Source organism: Dermacentor albipictus, chromosome 1 (assembly GCF_038994185.2).
Source record: "Dermacentor albipictus isolate Rhodes 1998 colony chromosome 1, USDA_Dalb.pri_finalv2, whole genome shotgun sequence".
NCBI lineage: Eukaryota > Metazoa > Arthropoda > Arachnida > Ixodida > Ixodidae > Dermacentor > Dermacentor albipictus.
The window spans coordinates 370,340,149-370,359,820 of record NC_091821.1 but is presented as its reverse complement, the minus strand read 5'-3'; the positions used below and the strand labels follow the sequence as shown (position 1 = coordinate 370,359,820).

Sequence of the window (19,672 nt, the reverse complement as noted above, 5' to 3'; positions counted from 1 at the left end):
GTACATCACCATGGCTGTGTAACATGCGTATCTAAATTCCAGGACACAGATCCCCGCTCAATATTGGCAATCTACAAACCTATAATTCGGACGTGCTTGATGATTCGGATGGCTGCGCAGCACCACCAAAGGCCCCATAGAATTAACGTATAAGTCCGACTTAAATTTCGGACACTGTACAGCGTGTCGCGCGACAATTTGGACTATGACTGCATGGCCATGTCCTAATTCGGTGACCGAATCGAATAGCAATATTTTCATTTTGATACGTCGCTGGCGTGTCCTAGAAACCGAAACAAGCGAAGCCTGGTGGACCTAGTCAGTTGCCAACTGCACTGAAACCACAGGACAAGATAAGCCAAGGCACTAAGTCATAAAGGCTGCTTTTTTGATGTGTCGTGCAAGTTTTGTTCTTATCATCCATCGTTCATAACCGGCTGATCCCGTTAAAAACGCGGGTGAAAGCAGCGCTCTAACCACTGACAAATTGCGAAAATCGTGACAATCGGACGGTCATTTTCGAATATACTTTCACTTTCGCGATATTTCGCGTCACCTCGGAGTGCTCGAAGATGAAGGAGACCGATCGAGAACCAGTCGAACACAGGGCATGCACCTTCTTTCAACCAGCTGAAGACAATGCCACTCGCGAGAGTGCTTTAGAGCGCTCAGAAACAAGCAGCTGAAGATGCCATTAGAAAGTGGTGATTCGAGAATACAGCACACTTTTTTTGGCCACATGTGGAATAAGGTCTTATTTTCTGGCGAATCCGATATTTCAGACTACAGATTTTTCGAACCTGTTGGCAGTCCCCGTCGAGTCCGAATTATCGGTCGGCGACTTTATTACACATTATAAGAGTCTGTAATGGTTCAAATCAGAGCCAAGTTGCAATGGCTGTCTGTATGTGTATTATATGCGCGACTGAAACCACAGCGTAAAAAATCTAAATGACTATGCTTTGCATCATTTAGCCCTACTAGTATATAGAAGCCACAGCTTGGCTTTTAGCTGCATCCTAAAATATAGAGACCTCCGGATTTATTTTCAACGCGAGCCAAAATCTCAGCACATAATTTACTTTGCATTACGCATCAACAGCAATGGGGCTACAACTGAGAATCAAGCTTGCGACCTTATGTTTTAGCAGTGGGATAATGGTTACCAGGCAAGCATGCTAGGTCACTTTGTAAATGCTGACAGATTCTTCATGCTTCGGCCTATGAACAGTGACCACAAATGTGGTATTCTATGAAACCAAGTGCAGCTAACCCATTAGCAATTGCAATATGTTGCTCGACATCTTTACGAGTTGGAAGGAAGTGCTCGTGACAGCTATCACGGTAAAAATGTAAACACCCGGCGATTGTGAGGTAATCATATCTGTCGAGCAATTTTTTTAGTATGTAATGTCCATAGCGTAAATAAAGTAAGGCACATTAAGCGGGTGCAATCTTGCACACACACACATGCAAGAAACGGGAGAGTGGGAAGCACAGGCATAGGCTATGCGGGGGGGGGGGGTCTCCACGGCCCGAGCCCCTCCAAAGTTTTCTAGGGGGAGGGGGGGCAGCCCCTCTGGCGATGTCAAAGCCTCCCCCCCTCCTCAAAGTGTCATAATCAGAGTTCTGTTACCCACATCATTTGAGGCTTCTTTTGAGTTGCCTCTAGCTTTTCAATTAAAATTTTACTGTGGCTAAACGCCTACTGCATCATTGTTGGCGTGGATGTGCATGGCTTTTAATTCATACTTTCGCTTTATTTCTGCAATTCCTGACAAGGACAAGGAGGACAAGCACATTATGCCAGTGGCGGCTACCTCATCCGTATTTTTTCACCTCAGCATTTTCTTTTTAAATTTCCACTGTGAACACCAGGCACAGACACAATATGTTTTAATATAGACACAGGACAAAGCTTACTATATTTTTAAAGAAAAGGCAGTAGTCAGCTAACAGTGATCTTTAACAGTTTGTATAGCTTGTGCCTAGGAATGAATACGTTGCTGTATTTTCGCCTTGCTTCAAATTGCCTTACGTGCTTTTTTTGACCCTTAAAAAAATCCTGAAGACTTCAGTGACCACTTCGGCATAGACTTTTATCAACGGCATTTGTAAAGCATGTGAATGACATGTATCTAAGTATTGCTTTTCTTTCCAGGTGGTAATGCCAACAACTCATTAAAAAATATCTCTAACTAATAATTTACAACATTTATTAGGGATGGAAACATTAGCCACTTGCATGCAGAGGTCAAAAATATATATAATTCACTAAGTAACCGAAATGAGACCAAGCCGGATTCACTCGAAAGCAGAATCAATAGAAGTCATGTGCAGCTGCATCGCAAAATATAAGACAATTCTTTGAGGTCATGCGAAGTTTCCTCAAGTGCAACTGTCATCAAAGGTAATAAGTACATATATGGGCGTCCAACTTCTCTGTTTAAATTAAAGTGACACCGCCAATGTAGTCTACCTTCTTGAATGCACAACTTGTAATCAACAGTATACCGGTCGCAAAAACTTTTCAGGATATGGTTTAATAACCACAGGTCAAAAGCAAAATCTCTTTCAAACCTTCCCGTATCCAAACATGTCAACCTTGCCGGTCACTCTTTCAATGACCTAAAAGTGACAATATTGGGATCAGGTTCTCGCTCAGACCATGAACAGGAAATTTGCGAGTTCTACCTTATGTATACGTTTAATACCACCGCCTCGGGTATCAATGAAAGCATCAGAAAACTGTTGTGCTTGCCTCCTATTAAAACAATGTGGTTATAGTTGAAAGTATATTCCTTGTAATCTAACCACGACGCATGTAAAATGGTCTTGCTTTGTGCTGACACGTCCGCATGTCCTTTCTCCTTTACTCTCAAGCTGCTATTACGTTTCATGCCCCCTCCGCATGGCAGGTCTGTGGTCGAGTGGCGTCTTTATCTTTAACGATGACGGCCCCTCGAGACTGGGAGAAGCACTGCCTTAGGGGCGGCTAATCGAACCCGCATGTTTTCTTCCTTCAGCCACTTTACAAAAGATGTTTCTTTTCTTTTTTTTTCTTCCATGGCGAAGCTGTAAACCTCTAGTTCGGGATTTTTTAGTCTGTGCCCACCAGAAAAAAAAAAAAAGAAGGAAAAAGGGAAATAAAGAAGAAAAAGAATTGAAGAAGAAAAGAAAGAAAAACAGATCTCAAATGGCAGTTAGAAAAGGGGTTTGTGTTTCAGCGTAATAGAATTGTTTTCTCGTATATTCTAATTACAATCTGTAAGTCGTCTTTTTCGAATTTTGGGATGCATTTTACCTTGAGAAATACAATTAGTTCTATGACGCACTTGCGCTAGGCGGAGGGCCTGCAAGAATGAGGACATATGCTGCACTTCCACACATGTGCATGCGTGCGTGACATACATTGCTTCTGGTGGTGGTGCTTGTGTAAGGTCTCCTAACATCGGAAACAGTTTTACTGTACATCCACTTTCACAGGGCAGAATGGAGGTGGAATGGAGCGTACGCTCTTAACTGACTATAATTTATTGTAATTAGAGTGCATACGGCAGACATTGTCAGATCCTGACTGGAAGCTAACCACTATCATTGAGGGAAAGTGTATAATCAATGCATTCTACCGGTGCTAACATATGGGGAAGAAAATTGGAGATTGACAAAGCTCGAGAACAGGTTAAGGACTGTGCAAATGGCGATGGAACGAAGAATGATAGGCGTAACGATAAGAGACAGGAAGAGAGGTGTCGATCAGAGAGCAAACGGGGATAGCCGATATTCTAATCAACATTAAGAGAAAGAAATGGAGCTGGGCAAGCCATGTAGTGCGTAGGTTAGATAACCGGTGGACCATTAGGGTTACAGAATAGGTGTCAAGAAAATGGAAGCATATTCTAGGGGGACAGGAGACTCAGTGGGGTGATGAAATTAGGAAATTCACAGGCGCAAGTTGGAATTTGTTGGCACAGGACAGAGGTAATTGGAGATCACATGGAGAGGCCTTCATCCTGCAGTGAACTTAAAATAGGTTGATGATATATATATATATATATATATATATATATATATATATATATATATATATATATTTGATTATTTATATAGCCCCGCCCCCTCTGCCTATGGTGGGAAGTACACGATGGTTACTTACTTGGCTTCAAGTGCAAGCGCACAAATTCCCGCCGCTAAAGGAGCTGATGCAGACGTTCCCGTGTGAGTGGAGGTGCAACCGTGATGCAAATCTGTAGTGATCTAGATAGAGGGTTCAAAAGCAAAGCAGAAACATTGACGTTTGCACTTTTAAACAGCACGTAGTTTATGTTTGCTATATGCTAAATTAAAACGTCTTTGTTACTTATAGTGAACGCATTATGTGATGTGTTCACATTATGTTTTATACATATTATAAGCGTTTGCATGGCCCATTCTTTCAGCAAGAACATTAGAATAAGAAAACATATATTGCAGAAGCATCCTACAGAATGCAGCCTGTTGAATAGGTAGTGTCATCTGTACAAACAACCTTACAAAGCACCACATTAATAAGTGGGCGAGAAATACTGTTGTCTGGCATTTCTTGCCCACTTACTCATGTGGTGCTTTGTATCAATGCATAGCAGGCCATATTTAATTCTGTTCGCACTGTAATTTTTATTTAGAGGAAAACAATTTTGATATTACAGTGAGCGAAATAACAAATAATTTATTGGGTAAACACATGAGGTACACTTCTGAAGCTTGAGGCACAAGCTACTAATTCAACATTAATGTGATTATCAAGAATCAGTTTCCAAATGGCTTACCTTGAATTCATATTGTGTTGTCGAATGTTCTGAATGCTTCCGACAAATGTATGTGCAAAAAAGAATTATGAAAAGTTGCCTGAATGAGGAAAACCCAGCGAGTCAAACAAGAGAAATCTGCTTCGATCGACTGGTTCCAGCGATATTCAAGTTTGCGTTATTGCAGGCCTACTTTATGCAAATAAACAAACCACTACTACTACTACTACTACTACTACTACTACTACTACTACTACTACTACTACTACTACTACTACTAATAATAATAATAATAATAATAATAATAATAAATAAAAGGAAATATGAGTCTCTCCCCATCAGCTATGGCACGCAGATGGTTCTTCCTAACGTCACATAAAATTTTGGCAGTTTCGCCCAAAGGGTGAAGCATTGACAGCGATATCAAAGTTTAGTGTCGCACTCGGACTCCTAAGGCGACATATTGCTACGAGGCAGCACGCAAGGAAACTGCGACCGGGCAGAAGTGAAAGTGCTCTGGCAGCTACCAGGCGTCTCACGATGCATAGGCGTAATGAGGAGCGCATGGCATTGGAGGCGTCGTATCACGATAGTGCGCGATATGAGACGTTAGCATGGCAGTGAAACATTAGATAACGGCAGCTTGACGTTTACCGTCCGTTCCGCTCACTCTCCAGTGCACGCACACAGCAGATCAACAGGAACGCTAGTGCGCTAGTAGTATGCGGGACAAGTGCGGCAAGTTGGCAAAGTTGCGTAGCGCATTTCTTGCGGTGTTCATGGTGCAATTGTATGTGTGCGCACGACGCTCGCGCCAGCAGCGGAAGGCATAACGCGCTGTCGTGGCTCCGCCACCGTGTCGACTGAGCGGTACGTTGACGCTACGTCCACTTCGTTTTGTCGTTGTAGCCTCCAAACGCACTCTGCGTTTCAGAAGTCCCTCTAAACCTCCGCGGGCGAGCGTCGACAGCGGCACAACACGACGACGGCGGCGGCGCGAACGCGAGCATCCGTATAATTATTATCGCATAAGCTAGTCAAGAACTAGGTACCGCCGGCGCTAACTCTACAAGTGCGATAGCATACTACGATTGAGGTGAATGTGTCGAAGTCGCTCTTTGAAGCGCCTGGCGCGCGCGTCACGTGAAAGTTTCTCGCACTCGGCCCCCGCGAGTTCCGAGACGCATCAGTGCACTGATTTCGGGATTGGTGCACATCTTTTCGTCACAGGAACGTGATGCGTAGCATTAAAAAAAAAAAGAAAAAATGAGGGTCTGCTATAACGCTCCACGAATGCCCACAAAGGGCAGAAGCCCTGAGGGGGAGAGGCAATGCAGAGAACGAAACGCCCCGCCGGCGAACTCACAATCTGCCTCTCGCCCGTAGATCCCGAGCTGTAAGTGGTGGCAAGGGTGGAGGAGCAGGCCTCGCTGTACCAGGGCACCAGTCCATTTTCGGTGGCACTGCTGATGGACAGCGTCCAGATGGCGTTGGTGTAGCCGTCGCAGTTGCAGTTGTCGCGCTCGCGGCCCCCGTTTCCCGAGGCCCACACGAAGATGGACCCGAGGCCGCCGCGGCCGCGCTCGATGCCCTCGCGAAAGGCCCGCGTGGCCAGCTCGCCCGGACCGTCCACCGTCTTGCCGTCGTCGTCGGGTCCCCACGAGGCGCTGTACACGTCGATGTGCTGGTTGTTGAGCGCCAGCGACCGCGCCTCCACTACGTCAGTCACGTCTCCGTCCAGCATGCGCACGCCTTTGAAAGGAGAAGGGGGAGAGGAAAAAGAGAAGGAAGAAGAAAGCATGCATGGCATTAAAAAAAAAAAATTAAATTATGGGGTTTTACGTGCCAAAACCACTTTCTGATTATGAGGCACGCCGTAGTGGGGGACTCCGGAAATTTCGACCACCTGGGGTTCATTAACGTGCACCTAAATCTAAGTACACGGGAGTTTTTCGCATTTCGCCCCCATCGAAATGCGGCCGCCGTGGCCGGGATTCGATCCCGCGACCTCGTGCTCAGCAGCCTAGCACCATAGCCATTGAGCAACCACGGCGGGTAGCATGCATGGCATGACGTACACTCGTGAGCAAAAGTATACGGAACACAGGGTCCACGATAAAACTAAGTTTCTTTGTAATTGACATGGTTAAACTGAAACTGACGAGCACACTAGAAAGTTCACAATGTCAAGTTTGGTGTGCAGTCCTCAATTTCAATATGTATTCACAGGCAATGGAAAAAAATCGGCTTTATCGCGCAATCCCTGGTCCGTATACTTTTGCTCGCGGGTGTACATGATGGCGTAAGAGTACGACACGTCCAAAGAATGCAAAATCACCCTAAGGCATTCCGAATTTGCGATCTGCTAAGGCGCCGCTAATAAAGGAGCTAAAGAATGTCAAGGCATACCACACGGATAAGGTGCGACTTCTGAAATACTGATCCCTTTTGCCGGCAGCAGCGGTGGTTGCGTACGCCAGAAAACTATGCGAAAGTGAAGGACTGGTGGCGAGGCCCCCATAAGACTACCGAAGCGGATACCTATGATGTCATAGACACTGCAGCAGTTGACACGGATGCTGCCTTCGCAAATTATATCCTCCTGACCCACCCACGTGTTTTTTTTCTTTTACATAGAAAAAAAATATCGAAATAAGTGAAAAGACCAAAGTGTTCATTTCGCGGTCATCGCAGTCGCATTTGGCTCGCAAGAGAGAGAGAGAGAGAGAAAGGGGGACGGCTTCTTCCGACATTGACATTGACATTGCGGCTTCTTCCGCTTAGCCAAGCAAACGCTGATTGAAGATCCGCTAGTCAAGCCTGGTCTCTCTGAAAGCGACACTAAGGTAGGGTGCTAAGTAAGGGATAGCTTACAAGCCCTGAAGAGTATAATGAAGCTTATGCTTAGCCTATCGCACTTTGTTGCGGTGGCTTTCCTGGCCACATAATGCGACGGCAAACGGTCCTCGCCTGACACCACATACGCTCCATTAATTTAGGCCAGAATGCGCACAATACACATGTATAGTATGCATCAATGTGATGCGGAACATGCAAGTAAGGCATACGTACCTCCGATGCCCGCACCGAAAGCCACGCCAACCGCGCATATTGAATTGTTCTTCACGGCCGCCACTTCACCCGCGCAGCGCGTGCCGTGCCTGCAAGGAAGAAAAACAGACAACAAAGCTAACACTGAATTCGCTTCTACGGTAGAGTTGTTTTCAGAACATATTGCTTTTCTATATCTCTTTTCAAGTACAAAAAGTTAAATTAAACAGACCTCCAATTCCTCTATCTCCCTCAAAAACAAATAAAAAAAATTGTGGCTCACAGAACGAAACCACCATTGAGCCGGGCTCGTTGCCATAAGGTGCAAGTGAACTGATGCTACAGGCGATGGCCGTTTATACTTGGGCTTGCGCCCAGGCTCTGCATTGGTCGCATGCCTATACCGCTAACGGATGCGGCGATTAGCGTTTGGTAAGCGCAACACGCACCATAGGCAGCGTCCAAAGGCGTCAACTTTATCGCATATTGGTACAACGCCAGTATTCGCATAATGGACTCCTCACCAGCGATGCGTCTCGAGAAGCCTATCCCGTTCACATGATAAAACACTCGCACATTCGCACGCACACATACACATGCGCGCGCAGTTGACTTTTGACACATCCGAACATAACTACCGAGGTGGACTTCTCCTTACAAAGACTCTGCTTGCAGAGAAGCCACTTTTGACGAGTGCTTTCCGAGTAACGCAACCATGCATTGCAAGCTTTTGAGGCGTGTCGCATGTAATGTGATTCGTCCGTCACATTTTAACACTTTTGCGAGACAAAGTTTGTCTATCAATATAGCAGGCATGTCACGGTGTAACTGACAGACCTGTTCTTCCACATAATCTGCGCTCAACAGTATATTTGCTGCGCCAGTAACACTTCCGAGTAACGAGAGCGTCGAAATCATTCCACGAAACTGCGAATTGATATGAAAACAAGTCCAAGATTCAAGCAGGCCCCACAGCTTCCTCGGTACACGTGCACTATCAGCGACGACAGAAAGCTTGCCCAGTGTGCTCTGCTGTGGTAATTGCACTTAAATTGTCCGAAGAAATACGGAGTCATTCTGCGTGAACTTTGACTTGGTTGTCGCCCTAACGTCTGAATGCCTCATTATATAACGAAATAGGTGGTAAGCAAACAAGCAATAGCACCCATTTATTGATTCAGTTAATCATCGTCTGTCCCGCTTGTGGGTGTTCTCCCCGCAATCAACATGAAGAGCCCATGGAAACGGAAGGATATATCTACCCAAGCCTTGTTCAACTACCGCAATAACTTGATGTCGCTTTTCCGCCCGTACTGTTACCAGCGTTCTAAATCCAAACGGCCTTAACCTGGCCCTCGTACCGCAAACTCCTCTTCTACGATCCGGGAAGCACACGCGGCCACCCCGATGTGTGCCTATTAGCGCTACGCTATTTTTCCTCTTTTCTCCTCGTCAGCCTCGAGGTCATCTCCTTTGTCAATAAACAAGTCTATATTACTAGAGCGACTTGCACGGAACAAATGAGACTTAAGCCACCTGATCACAACATGGGCGAACGTGTACGACTGTGATTTCATGAAACACCCGAGTTCTCTAAGGGTATATTGCTAGCAGCGCGCTTTTAGGGAACCCTAAATCCCGAGACCTCATATCCAAACATAGAACGACCGCTGTTATGAACTTCCCAACCGGTGCCGCCAGTGTTACGAACTTGTACCGCTGCACCACGATTACGGCTTTGTGGTCCCGTAGCGCTCGTCACCCGTTTCGTGACAGAGCGTTGGTAGCGATGACTCCGAGCCTGGCGTCGATGAGAATAACAAAAGGGACTTTATACATTATATACAGGTTATCATACAGGACATGAACGGGTCGGCACTGGGGCCGAGTGCTCACAACAAACGCGACTGTTCTCGCACGACGACGTCCGGCGAAAACGCGTTACACATCTCACCCCAGTCGGGAGCGACACTCTCTCCCGGTGGGGTCGGCAGATCCTGTTTTCGAGCGGCGTGTTGCTGCTTTTATAATCCCCGAGGCCCATTGTCACTCAAACGGCCCAATACAAAGTCAGCACACGACGGTCGTCCGAGGGGTCCAACCAGCGACCGCGCTGGCCACCCGGTTCAAAGTTCGCGCGCGCGGTGACCTCCAGGCAAAGGAGGTGCGGCGCCGGGCTGTCGGGCACACGCGGGCACGTCTAAACACGCTGCTTCGCCGAGGCTTCTCCCGCACGAAGGCATGTTATGAACTTCCCAACCGGTGCCGCCAGTGTTACGAACTTGTACCGCTGCACCACGATTACGGCTTTGTGGTCCCGTAGCGCTCGTCACCCGTTTCGTGACAGAGCGTTGGTAGCGATGACTCCGAGCCTGGCGTCGATGAGAATAACAAAAGGGACTTTATACATTATATACAGGTTATCATACAGGACATGAACGGGTCGGCACTGGGGCCGAGTGCTCACAACAAACGCGACTGTTCTCGCACGACGACGTCCGGCGAAAACGCGTTACACATCTCACCCCAGTCGGGAGCGACACTCTCTCCCGGTGGGGTCGGCAGATCCTGTTTTCGAGCGGCGTGTTGCTGCTTTTATAATCCCCGAGGCCCATTGTCACTCAAACGGCCCAATACAAAGTCAGCACACGACGGTCGTCCGAGGGGTCCAACCAGCGACCGCGCTGGCCACCCGGTTCAAAGTTCGCGCGCGCGGTGACCTCCAGGCAAAGGAGGTGCGGCGCCGGGCTGTCGGGCACACGCGGGCACGTCTAAACACGCTGCTTCGCCGAGGCTTCTCCCGCACGAAGGCGCGGCATCTTGACTTGTGAAGGGAGAATTGTGGCGCTCGCAGGATAGATTCTGCATCTTGCAGATTCGGGATCCGGGCTTGTGGTAATGGCACAACACCGCTGAGCTGAGATCGCGGCGTCGAGCGAAGAATGATGGAAGCAACAAAAACGTGACAGACAAGAGCGAAGACACAGAGAGAGAGACAGCAACGTGAAGAAAGAGAAAAAAAAAGAGCAATGCAAAAAGGCTATCAGATGCACCACCAATGCCATGACGTGACCACCGACGATGGCGAAAGCGCAAACAATTTACGTGGCCTGTCGTGGCACGCGGTAGGGGGGGGGGGGGGGAGGAGGCGGAAGCACGCCACACGAACGGGCCGCGGGAGACAGCGGTTCGTTGATCGGCCGCACGCGAACCCCAAAACGAGAGGCGGGGTCGGAGGGCCACACAGGAAATACATTCACGACGTTAACTACAAAGACACAAACGAGAGGAGATCGAGGGGGAGCAGGGGATGATTGACTTCGTGAGCCGACCGCGAATGCGGCGAGCTCCCGCAGTGTCCACGTGCAAGAATGCACTCACCGGTTCGAGTCGACCAGGTCGTATCTCGGCTGAGGATCAGGATCGTGGTTGTTCATGTCCCAGCTGGCCTGGGGATCCTGGAAACGAGACGCCACGCGATTCAAGTACGAGAAACACACACGAACACATCGACAGTTCACGTGAGGGAGCAACCCCTGCGCGTTAGTCGCACAGAGGTTGGTTGGCAGAGAGAACAGAAAAAGAACGACTGGAGCCGGCGTAAAAAGGTGCAGACTATGAGCGTGACGACGTTACAACTGCCTTTGTTCTTCGCAATAAGCACAGGGGAGGGGGGGTCCGATAAGAACGCGAGCTCGTGCAGTTCAAAAGAATGCCTCAAAATTCAATTCAAGGTTTTCGTTAACACTTTCTTAGAGTAAACCGCAACTTGCAACGTGAACTATCGTAAACGATTTTTCTTTACTTTTAGAAACATGAGCACCTGTAAACAATGTCTACACTCTTCGAGGCCGGGTAACGCGAGAACGCATCCCCACGAAAGGTCTCGACCAACGTCAGCAAATGTGGCACTCACGTAGTTTTCGACCAAGTCCGGGTGGTCCTTCTCGAGGCCATCGTCCAAGATGGTAACTACCACGCCGCGCCCCGTGATGTTTTTCTTCCACACATTCTGCACGTTCATGTCCAACGACTTGCCGCGGTTCTGCACAGACAAAAAGAAAAATGCATGCGTTAAGCTAGTAACCAACAGAAACGCACATTATTCGCACAGTTGACAAAGCACACATGCTATTGGGAATAGCAAAGTCGCCTATGCTGCGGCTGCTTGAGAGTAGATCATTCGCGTGCAAAATAAATGAGCGAAGTGGTAGCAGGCTAGGCATGCATGCCCGCATATAATGAGATTAGGAGGCACATTTGCACGTGTGTTTTTTTGCTCAGCACGGTACAATTTGGCAGTACTTGTGCTAGCAAAAGGCAAAGTCAAACAAACAACTACACTTCGTTGTGGGCATCGTACACGAGCTAATAACACTAATGTAAAATAGTTGAGCCTATTCTCAAAGCTACGCTTCGCTGAAGTGAATCGAACTAGCGAAGATGTCCGGATAATGGTTGACAACGTGGTGCTTCCTACGTAGACCGATACGTTTGATGCGCGAACGTCATTGCGATCCACTCCCGTCAGAAAGCAGCCGCAAAAATCGAGACCGCAGCTTCGCGCTCAGCAGCAGAAGGTTACAGCCGTTGAGACACAGCGGCCGGTTTTCGTACAGGTGGTGAAAAGTGGCGGTAGCACGAGACCACCAGGAATGAGGCGCTCAGGTGGAAGCGAAAGATATGCGTTTGGCCTGGGTGAAACTTGACTACGTTCCAAGCAGCCAACACTGATTCCTTTGGCTGCAACCTACATGCGTGTGTATAGCCTGAGACGGCGTAGTGTGTGAGAGTGAGGTACGATAACTATAAAGGGCGATGAACGTTTTAACAGAGTTTTAATATACATTGGTATGTGTAAATTCAGTACAATCGGGACGGTTTGAGTTGATCAATACGCGTAAGCCATGGCCGCCAAAATTGTAATTTTGTTCTCCCACAATTCCGTCTCTCTCTCTCTCATATATATATATATATATATATATATATATATATATATATATATATATATATATATATATATATATATATATATATATATATATATATATATATATATATATATATTACACACACACACCATGTGGCATGTAACTAATCCACTCAATAATGACGCACATGCCCAAATATAGGATCCCACATTAACTGGAATTAGGGCAAGGCAACGCTATTTTAGCTAATTTAGTATAGCTTGGCTCCCGATCCGAGCTCGCCGCACGTTAACGTGTATACACTGCAGACAGAAAAAGTTCGCAATCATACATTTAAATGGAAAAGCGCTTCAATCATTCCACTAATAGAGCACACTGCTATTCCATTAGGACCCATTATGATGATCTACGTCATCATAATGGGTCCTTCCGCCACAATTTATTAGGATGCGGTTATGGCAGTGGAAAACTCCAGCAGCTAATTTCGCCTAACAGCGCGCTGCCCACCGCCGCTGTTACCGGACTAACAATCAACATAACCAAAACTATATTCGTAACTAAGGTCTAAGATTGATAGATTTGAGCGGCAAGAATTATTACGAATACGCCAAATTTCATTTCGCAACGCGGCTACCTAAGAAAGGGGCCCTTTCTGATCACGCCACCAGTCGCTGTAGTTTCCGCGAAAACCGGAAAAAGACGTGCACTGCTTCGGAGCACGGTGGTGAAGCCCAACCCGCAAGTTTTCACGATCGATTGGGCTTCACTAGTTAGGACTGTAGCAAAAGCGTATTTAGCGGCCTGCAATGAAACAGGGCGGCCGCGATTGCCGCTTTTCTTTCTTCTCTCTTTAAATCTAAATCGCAAACAGGGAAACGCGCGTCTTTCCCTAAGAAACACCCCGAACACAACGAAGAGTGCAAGATCGATGTCGTGAAAGTAAACGTATAAAGGGGCCAGCGGACAAATAAGCGGAACGTCTTTGTTCATCAGACGAGACACCCACCAGTTCTCGGAAGGGAGAACCAGGAGACGGAGAGAGAGAGAAAACACAGACGCCAGCTGCAGATCGTGGCCAAGGAAAGCGCAGCGGACGCGCGAGGGTGCGGACGACGCCAGGCGAATCGAGGGAAAACGCAGTAAAGGGCCTCGCAAATAACTCGCGAATTCTTTCCCCTCTCTCCCCTTTTTGCTCAGATGCGCGAACGTGTACCTATATAAAGAAGAAGTTGGCACGGCGCTTTGGCAATGCAAGTGCATGTGTACATACTAACACGTCGGGCCATCCGGCTCGTACGGCAGCGGCTGCAGGCATCGCGAAATCGACTTCGATGTCGGGCACGCGGCGAGAGAGACCATTCCTTTTGTTTTTTTTATTTTGTACCAGGTAAACAGATCACGCTTTTCGCGCTACGGCTCCGCACACATCCGGCACACGTGGCCACCGGACGGTGGAGCAAGGAGAAAGAAAGTTAAGCAAAGCCAGAACGCGAAGCGCGCGTGACCCAGGAAAGAAGCGGTGCACAGAGGTAAGCGTATGCGTGATATAACGCAGAAGGACGGGTAGTCGGGAGGCAGAAATTGCAGGAGAGCCTGCTCGCTCGGCCCCGCGCGCTCGTTGAATGGCAAGCAGAAAAAAGCGAAATTCCGATACACATCGACCGAGAGGGTACCTTGGCATGCAGCAACCCCAAACCATCCAGCGCCAACCGCCCTACCCCCTTTTCACCTCTCCTCCCTAGCCACTGCCACAGACGGTGGCAGTGGCAAGGGAATCCGCTCGTTTCTTCCGCCGATTCCTGTTTGCGCTGCTTATTCTGCGCCTGATGACGACGCGCACGTAGAAGACAGCGACCCCTCCCACCTCTCAAATCCTAAGTTCACTATTGGCCAGTGCACAACACGAGCAGTGCATGCCGAATTCGTTTCGTTTATGTCGTTTTCTCTCCGCCCCCTCCCCCTTTTTCTTCCGAACGGCATTGCGGTTCTTGTTTATATCGCAATCGTTCGCCGGGATCGCCCCCCCTCCCCCCTCGATTTCCTGGCGGAACGCACGGGTTCCGTTTCCTTTTTGCGGTGTACAATTTGGTTTTCTATTTTTCGATCTCCCGCTTTTCGAATGCGAGACGGCCGGGGAGGGTCCAGAGAAGAGAAACGCAGGCGCTTCGCGTAATCGAAGGACCGCGGCATTTCCAAGTTCAAGCGCGAATGCTCGTGTATAGAGAAAGAACTGCCGGATGGCCGGTTAGCACAGAATGGGAAATACAGGAATCCCAGGGATATATATATATATATATATATATATATATATATATATATATATATATATATATATTCTAAAAGATGACGTTCACGTGACGCCTGCGGCAAAAAGGACGTAACACGTCCGCCGCCAAGGTATGTGAGCAGTGGCGCTGGCTAACACCCAGAGTTGTACTAGGACACATCAATACCCAAGAAAGTGGATGGGGAGGTAGCGCCGCGGTAGCTCAATTGGTAGAGCATCACACGCGAAATGCTAAGGTTGTAGGTTCGGTTCCCACCTGCGGCAAGTTGTTTTTTCATCCACTTTAATTTCCAATAATTTATCGTTTGTTTATTTCATTTATTAAGCACATCTAATTTCCCCTATGTTGTCCTTGGTGTCAGTGTTTGTTTTGGCTTCTTATGATATGACTAATAAAAATCGGGCTCCTCGGTTAACCCCTTTCTCGTGTGTGTGTGTGTGTGTGTGTGTGTGTGTGTGTGTGTGTGTGCGCGCGTTTGTGTGTGTGTGTGTGTGTGTGTGCGTGCGTGCGTGCGTGTGTGAGCGCGCGCGAAGCAAGAAAGAATCGCGTAAGTTCAATGACTTCGGCGAGTAAGAAATGATCGAGCTTTATTGAGCCGCGCTCCGCACCGACTTCAAAGGACATGACCAGCTTCAGCAGCTGCGTTCGTCATGCAAGTTGTAATTTGTCAGATATGATTCGTATCGGTGCACCAAATCTGCACGGCAAGCTGGATAAGGGGCAGTGCGGAGGGGGGCAGGAAGAGAACTTCAACGCAATAGATAGACAGAACAGAAATATGAAACTGCAGATGGGCGTATATATGGTATACAGTGTATGTGGAACTCTCACTCCGGTAGTGCGCACAAGAGAGTATGCCGGAGACTCCTAAAAACACGGCGGTTTCGCTACGTACTGCATTCTAGAGCGCCGAATAAACAGCTCTTGCTTTATTTTCTTAATGTTTTGTTTCTGAGCCACTCAGTGGCAGGAAACTAATGGCGTTTTTCACTGGTCGATCTGGAGCAGTCGCCTGAATCCTCGAGCGAGCGCTCGGCTTTCACCAATCCGAGTCTGCCAGTGGAGCGCACGAACGCTCCGCGGGAGATCACACAGGAAGTCTGCGTGCACGTGACACAAACCGGTTCCGCAAACTATGCCCAACACAATGTTGTGCGTACCGACCGGGTACCGATTTCGCTTGAAGATGGAAGTGACGCCATGTGACACGTTCTATTTCCGCCCGAATCCGCGTCTCGGCGGCGGAGCAAGTGAGAGCAATCCGGCGCGGAGCGAGTTGATCCGAAACGACCAGTGGAACGCGCGAACCCGCTCCAGATCGACCAGTGAAATTCGGATTCGTTGCCGCGGAGCAAAAAAACCTGCTCCGAATCGACCAGTGAAAAACGTCATAAGAGCGACATATTTTTTATTTGGCTGTGATTGGCGATGGTTCCGAAGCTTTGCCGATAATGGGCTCTGTTCGTTCACCCACGACATGTACATAAATAAATAAAAATATATATTGACAGTAAACTAATGGAGCAAATGAAAACCGCTCAGGCGAATAACGCCGATCAATATGCGTGTTAAAGCACGGAAAATATCACCACAGCCTCCATTCTGTCAAATATGAGAAGAATTCACAGAGGGGGCCTTGTAGATCAGCAAGTAACGCTGCGGGGTGTCCAGGTTCGCGACGGGCCTGCCACGCGACCATTGAAGCGGCTCAAACGGTTATGCAGTTAAAGGCACTACATCCGGTTTGGCCCTGGGCAGGAAGCCCCGTCAGCCACTTTTTCCTTCACTCAAAACGCAAGGAAAAAGTGATCTGACAGCATGATCGTCCTTCAGCTTTTTTCGACCTCCTCCATATATGGCTTTCATATATTACGATAATATGGCGTTCGATTCAGTAGATTTGACAATTATAACAGCGCTAACACATGCATCAACAAAGGAACAAGGACAAGACACAAGCGCTGTTCCTTAGTGGATACATGTGTTGGCGCTGTTATTATTTTCAAATCAAGTATGCGCCAACTCGCCCAGAAAGAAGTTTTAATGATTCAGTAGAGGTGCCATCAGTTAAGAAAACATATCGTAGACAGTACAGCAAGCATTTACACGTGAATACCTTAGCAAATATATATAAAGGTTCCACAGCTTCCTTAATTCAGCACAAGAAAAGCGAAAAAAGAAGTACTTGTCAAGAAGGGGTCAGGCAAGGAGACAATGCATCTAATGTTATTCGCTGCATGCATAGACGAAGTATTCAAGCTATTGGACAGGGAAGGATTAGGAGGGAGGGTCAACGGCGAGTACCCCCAACGTGCGGTTTGCAGATGACATTGTCCTTTTCAGCAACGCCAGAAACGACATGCGCCAAACGATTGAGGACCTTTGCCGACACAGTGGAAAAGTAGGGTAGAATATTATTATGTAGGATACAAATGTAACATTCAATAACTTAGCAAGGGAACGATAATTACTGACTAGCAGTCAGCGTTTGGAATCCGTGCAAGAGTACGCTTATCTAGGCTAATTACTCATAGGAGACGTTGGTCATAAGGAAACTTGCACGAGAATAAAAATGGGCTGTAGCGCTTACGGCAGGCGTTCTAAGACATGACTGGCAACTTATCGCTCTCCTTGAAAACAAAAGAGACCAATAATTGCATTCTACCGATAATAACATGTGGGGCCGAAATTTACGAGCGATGGAACGAAAAATTATAGGCATAACGTTAAGAGACAGGAAGACAGCTGTCTGGATTACACAGCAAACAGGGTAGCCGAAAGACTAGTTGATATTAAGCGGACAAAATGAAGTACGGCAGGCCACGTAATGCGAAGGGCAGATAACCGGTGGACTGTTAGAATTACAGAACGGGTGCTAAGAGGAGGGAAGCGTAGTCGAGGAAGGTAGAAAACTAGGTAGTGTGACGAAATGACGAAATCTACAGGCATAGGATGTGGTCAGCTGGCGTAAGAGATGAGTAACTAGAAATTGCTTGGAGGCCTTCGTCTTTCAGAGGACAAAGTATGACGGTGATACTGATGATCCATCGTTGGCATGACTTGCCTGGAACTACCATTGTGCTGTTACTGAAGCCACATAAGTTTAGCCGGTCTAGTATTTCTTTAACGACAAAGGTGAGAAACGGTGCTAATTCTTAATGGCTAAAATTTTATATGTAGGTCAGCGTGGCAAAGAAAGTTAACACGTGTCACAGGCGTATGAACGACGCAAATTAGGGTTGTCTGTTGTCCAGGAAAAAAGCCTATATTTTATACGTGATCATGACGCAAGCGTAAATGTGTTATTATGCCGCGACGTTGGCGGTAATGTTGCGTTGCGTGTTACTGATTGCCGGTGTTGGAAATGTCTCGTACATGTCCTTCACAATGAATGACCCTCAATCACCTGAAACAAAGATTTGCCTCGACCATCATTAACTACAGCTCAGGGACGCGGATCGCGTGGGAAATAGCGCAGTGCAGCCGGCGAGAGCGTCGAAGAAAGGATAACGCAGTGAAAAATTGCTCGTACGCATTTAAAACTTCGTACAGACGTGAGACCAACCACGCCCACCGCACGACGCCGATGTATCACACAGTGTGCGGGATGCAGCAAAAAAAGACGCTTCATTAACAAGAAAATGGGTAGCCAGCAGCGGGAGCGCATACATACGGGCAGTGCAGTGGACTAATTACTCTCACGACACGACCCCGCCCCGGGGTGTCAGTGGGTCAGATTGATCCTGAATCTGCAGAGGAACTAAGTTTATTTACCCTGCTCTTCTTTCGTATTTTCTTTATTTTTTTATTTAATGCAAAAGAAAAAAGAGAGCACACACTGCAAATTATTTCTGGCCCTCCACAATCACGGCGGTATGGCGCAGGCACTGTCAGCAAGACCACCGACGAGCACTGCGATGCATCACCCAAGTACAAGCGCACCTTTAGGCTGTGAACAATACAATAGCGCACGTATGCGTTGGTAGCAGTTGCGCGCAGTCTGCATGCGCTGCGTTGTTAGAAAAAAAAATCGGTGTGAGCAAACACTAATCCATGACGGATAGGGATATGTTGCACTGTCCAAACTCTCGCTAAACTTGCTCGAAACGGAAAAAAAAAACAGGCACACTAGCGGACAGAAGGTAACTTCCAGAAACATTGCAGGCCATCTCGGTGAGCTAGCCGGTATATCATGATTGACAGAGCGCATAAAGGAATGCCCACGCCGTATTGGGACACAACACCAGAAATAGAGGAACTCGACCCGTTCGCGCTTCCGAGAGTCGCGTGTGTCGGTCGCCACCGAGACAGGGACGGCTCGCAGGTTCCTATCGATTGCTGCCCGTCACGCTAAGGGCTGCGCACAAACAACGGTATCTCGTAACGGAAACGCAAGGTTGGTAGCGGGAGAATTACAGCAGGACGGCAACGCGTGGCGTGTACCATCAGAACTGAAGCAGGCAACACCCAACCGCAATGAAGTCAACGGGCATTTCTTTCCACATAAACGTTTGCTGCGAACTCAACGCACTCTCGAAGTACTCGTGTCTGCCTACAAACGCTGCACGCGCACTGTAATCTGTGCAGGTCACAAGGAAAACAGGGTGAAGTACAT

The 19,672-nt window shown here is 47.7% G+C and overlaps 1 protein-coding gene across 5 annotated transcripts in view; it reads right to left on the bottom strand.

Moving 5' to 3' along the window:
- LOC135904082 (furin-like protease 1, isoforms 1/1-X/2) overlaps positions 1-19,672 on the bottom strand; it is a 207,185-nt gene that overhangs the window by 23,913 nt on the left and 163,600 nt on the right. For all 5 annotated transcript variants that reach the window (XR_010565005.2, XR_010565006.2, XM_065434674.2 and 2 more), the window contains exons 4-8: positions 11,755-11,883; positions 11,220-11,296; positions 7,860-7,948; positions 6,154-6,539; positions 4,157-4,257 (exon numbers count right to left, since the gene is read on the bottom strand). Coding sequence is in view for 3 of the 5 variants with exons in the window: in XM_065434674.2 (XP_065290746.1) it covers positions 4,157-4,257; positions 6,154-6,539; positions 7,860-7,948; positions 11,220-11,296; positions 11,755-11,883 (782 nt within the window). In the remaining 2 variants the exon portion in view is untranslated. The remainder of the gene's footprint in view (positions 1-4,156; positions 4,258-6,153; positions 6,540-7,859; positions 7,949-11,219; positions 11,297-11,754; positions 11,884-19,672) is intronic.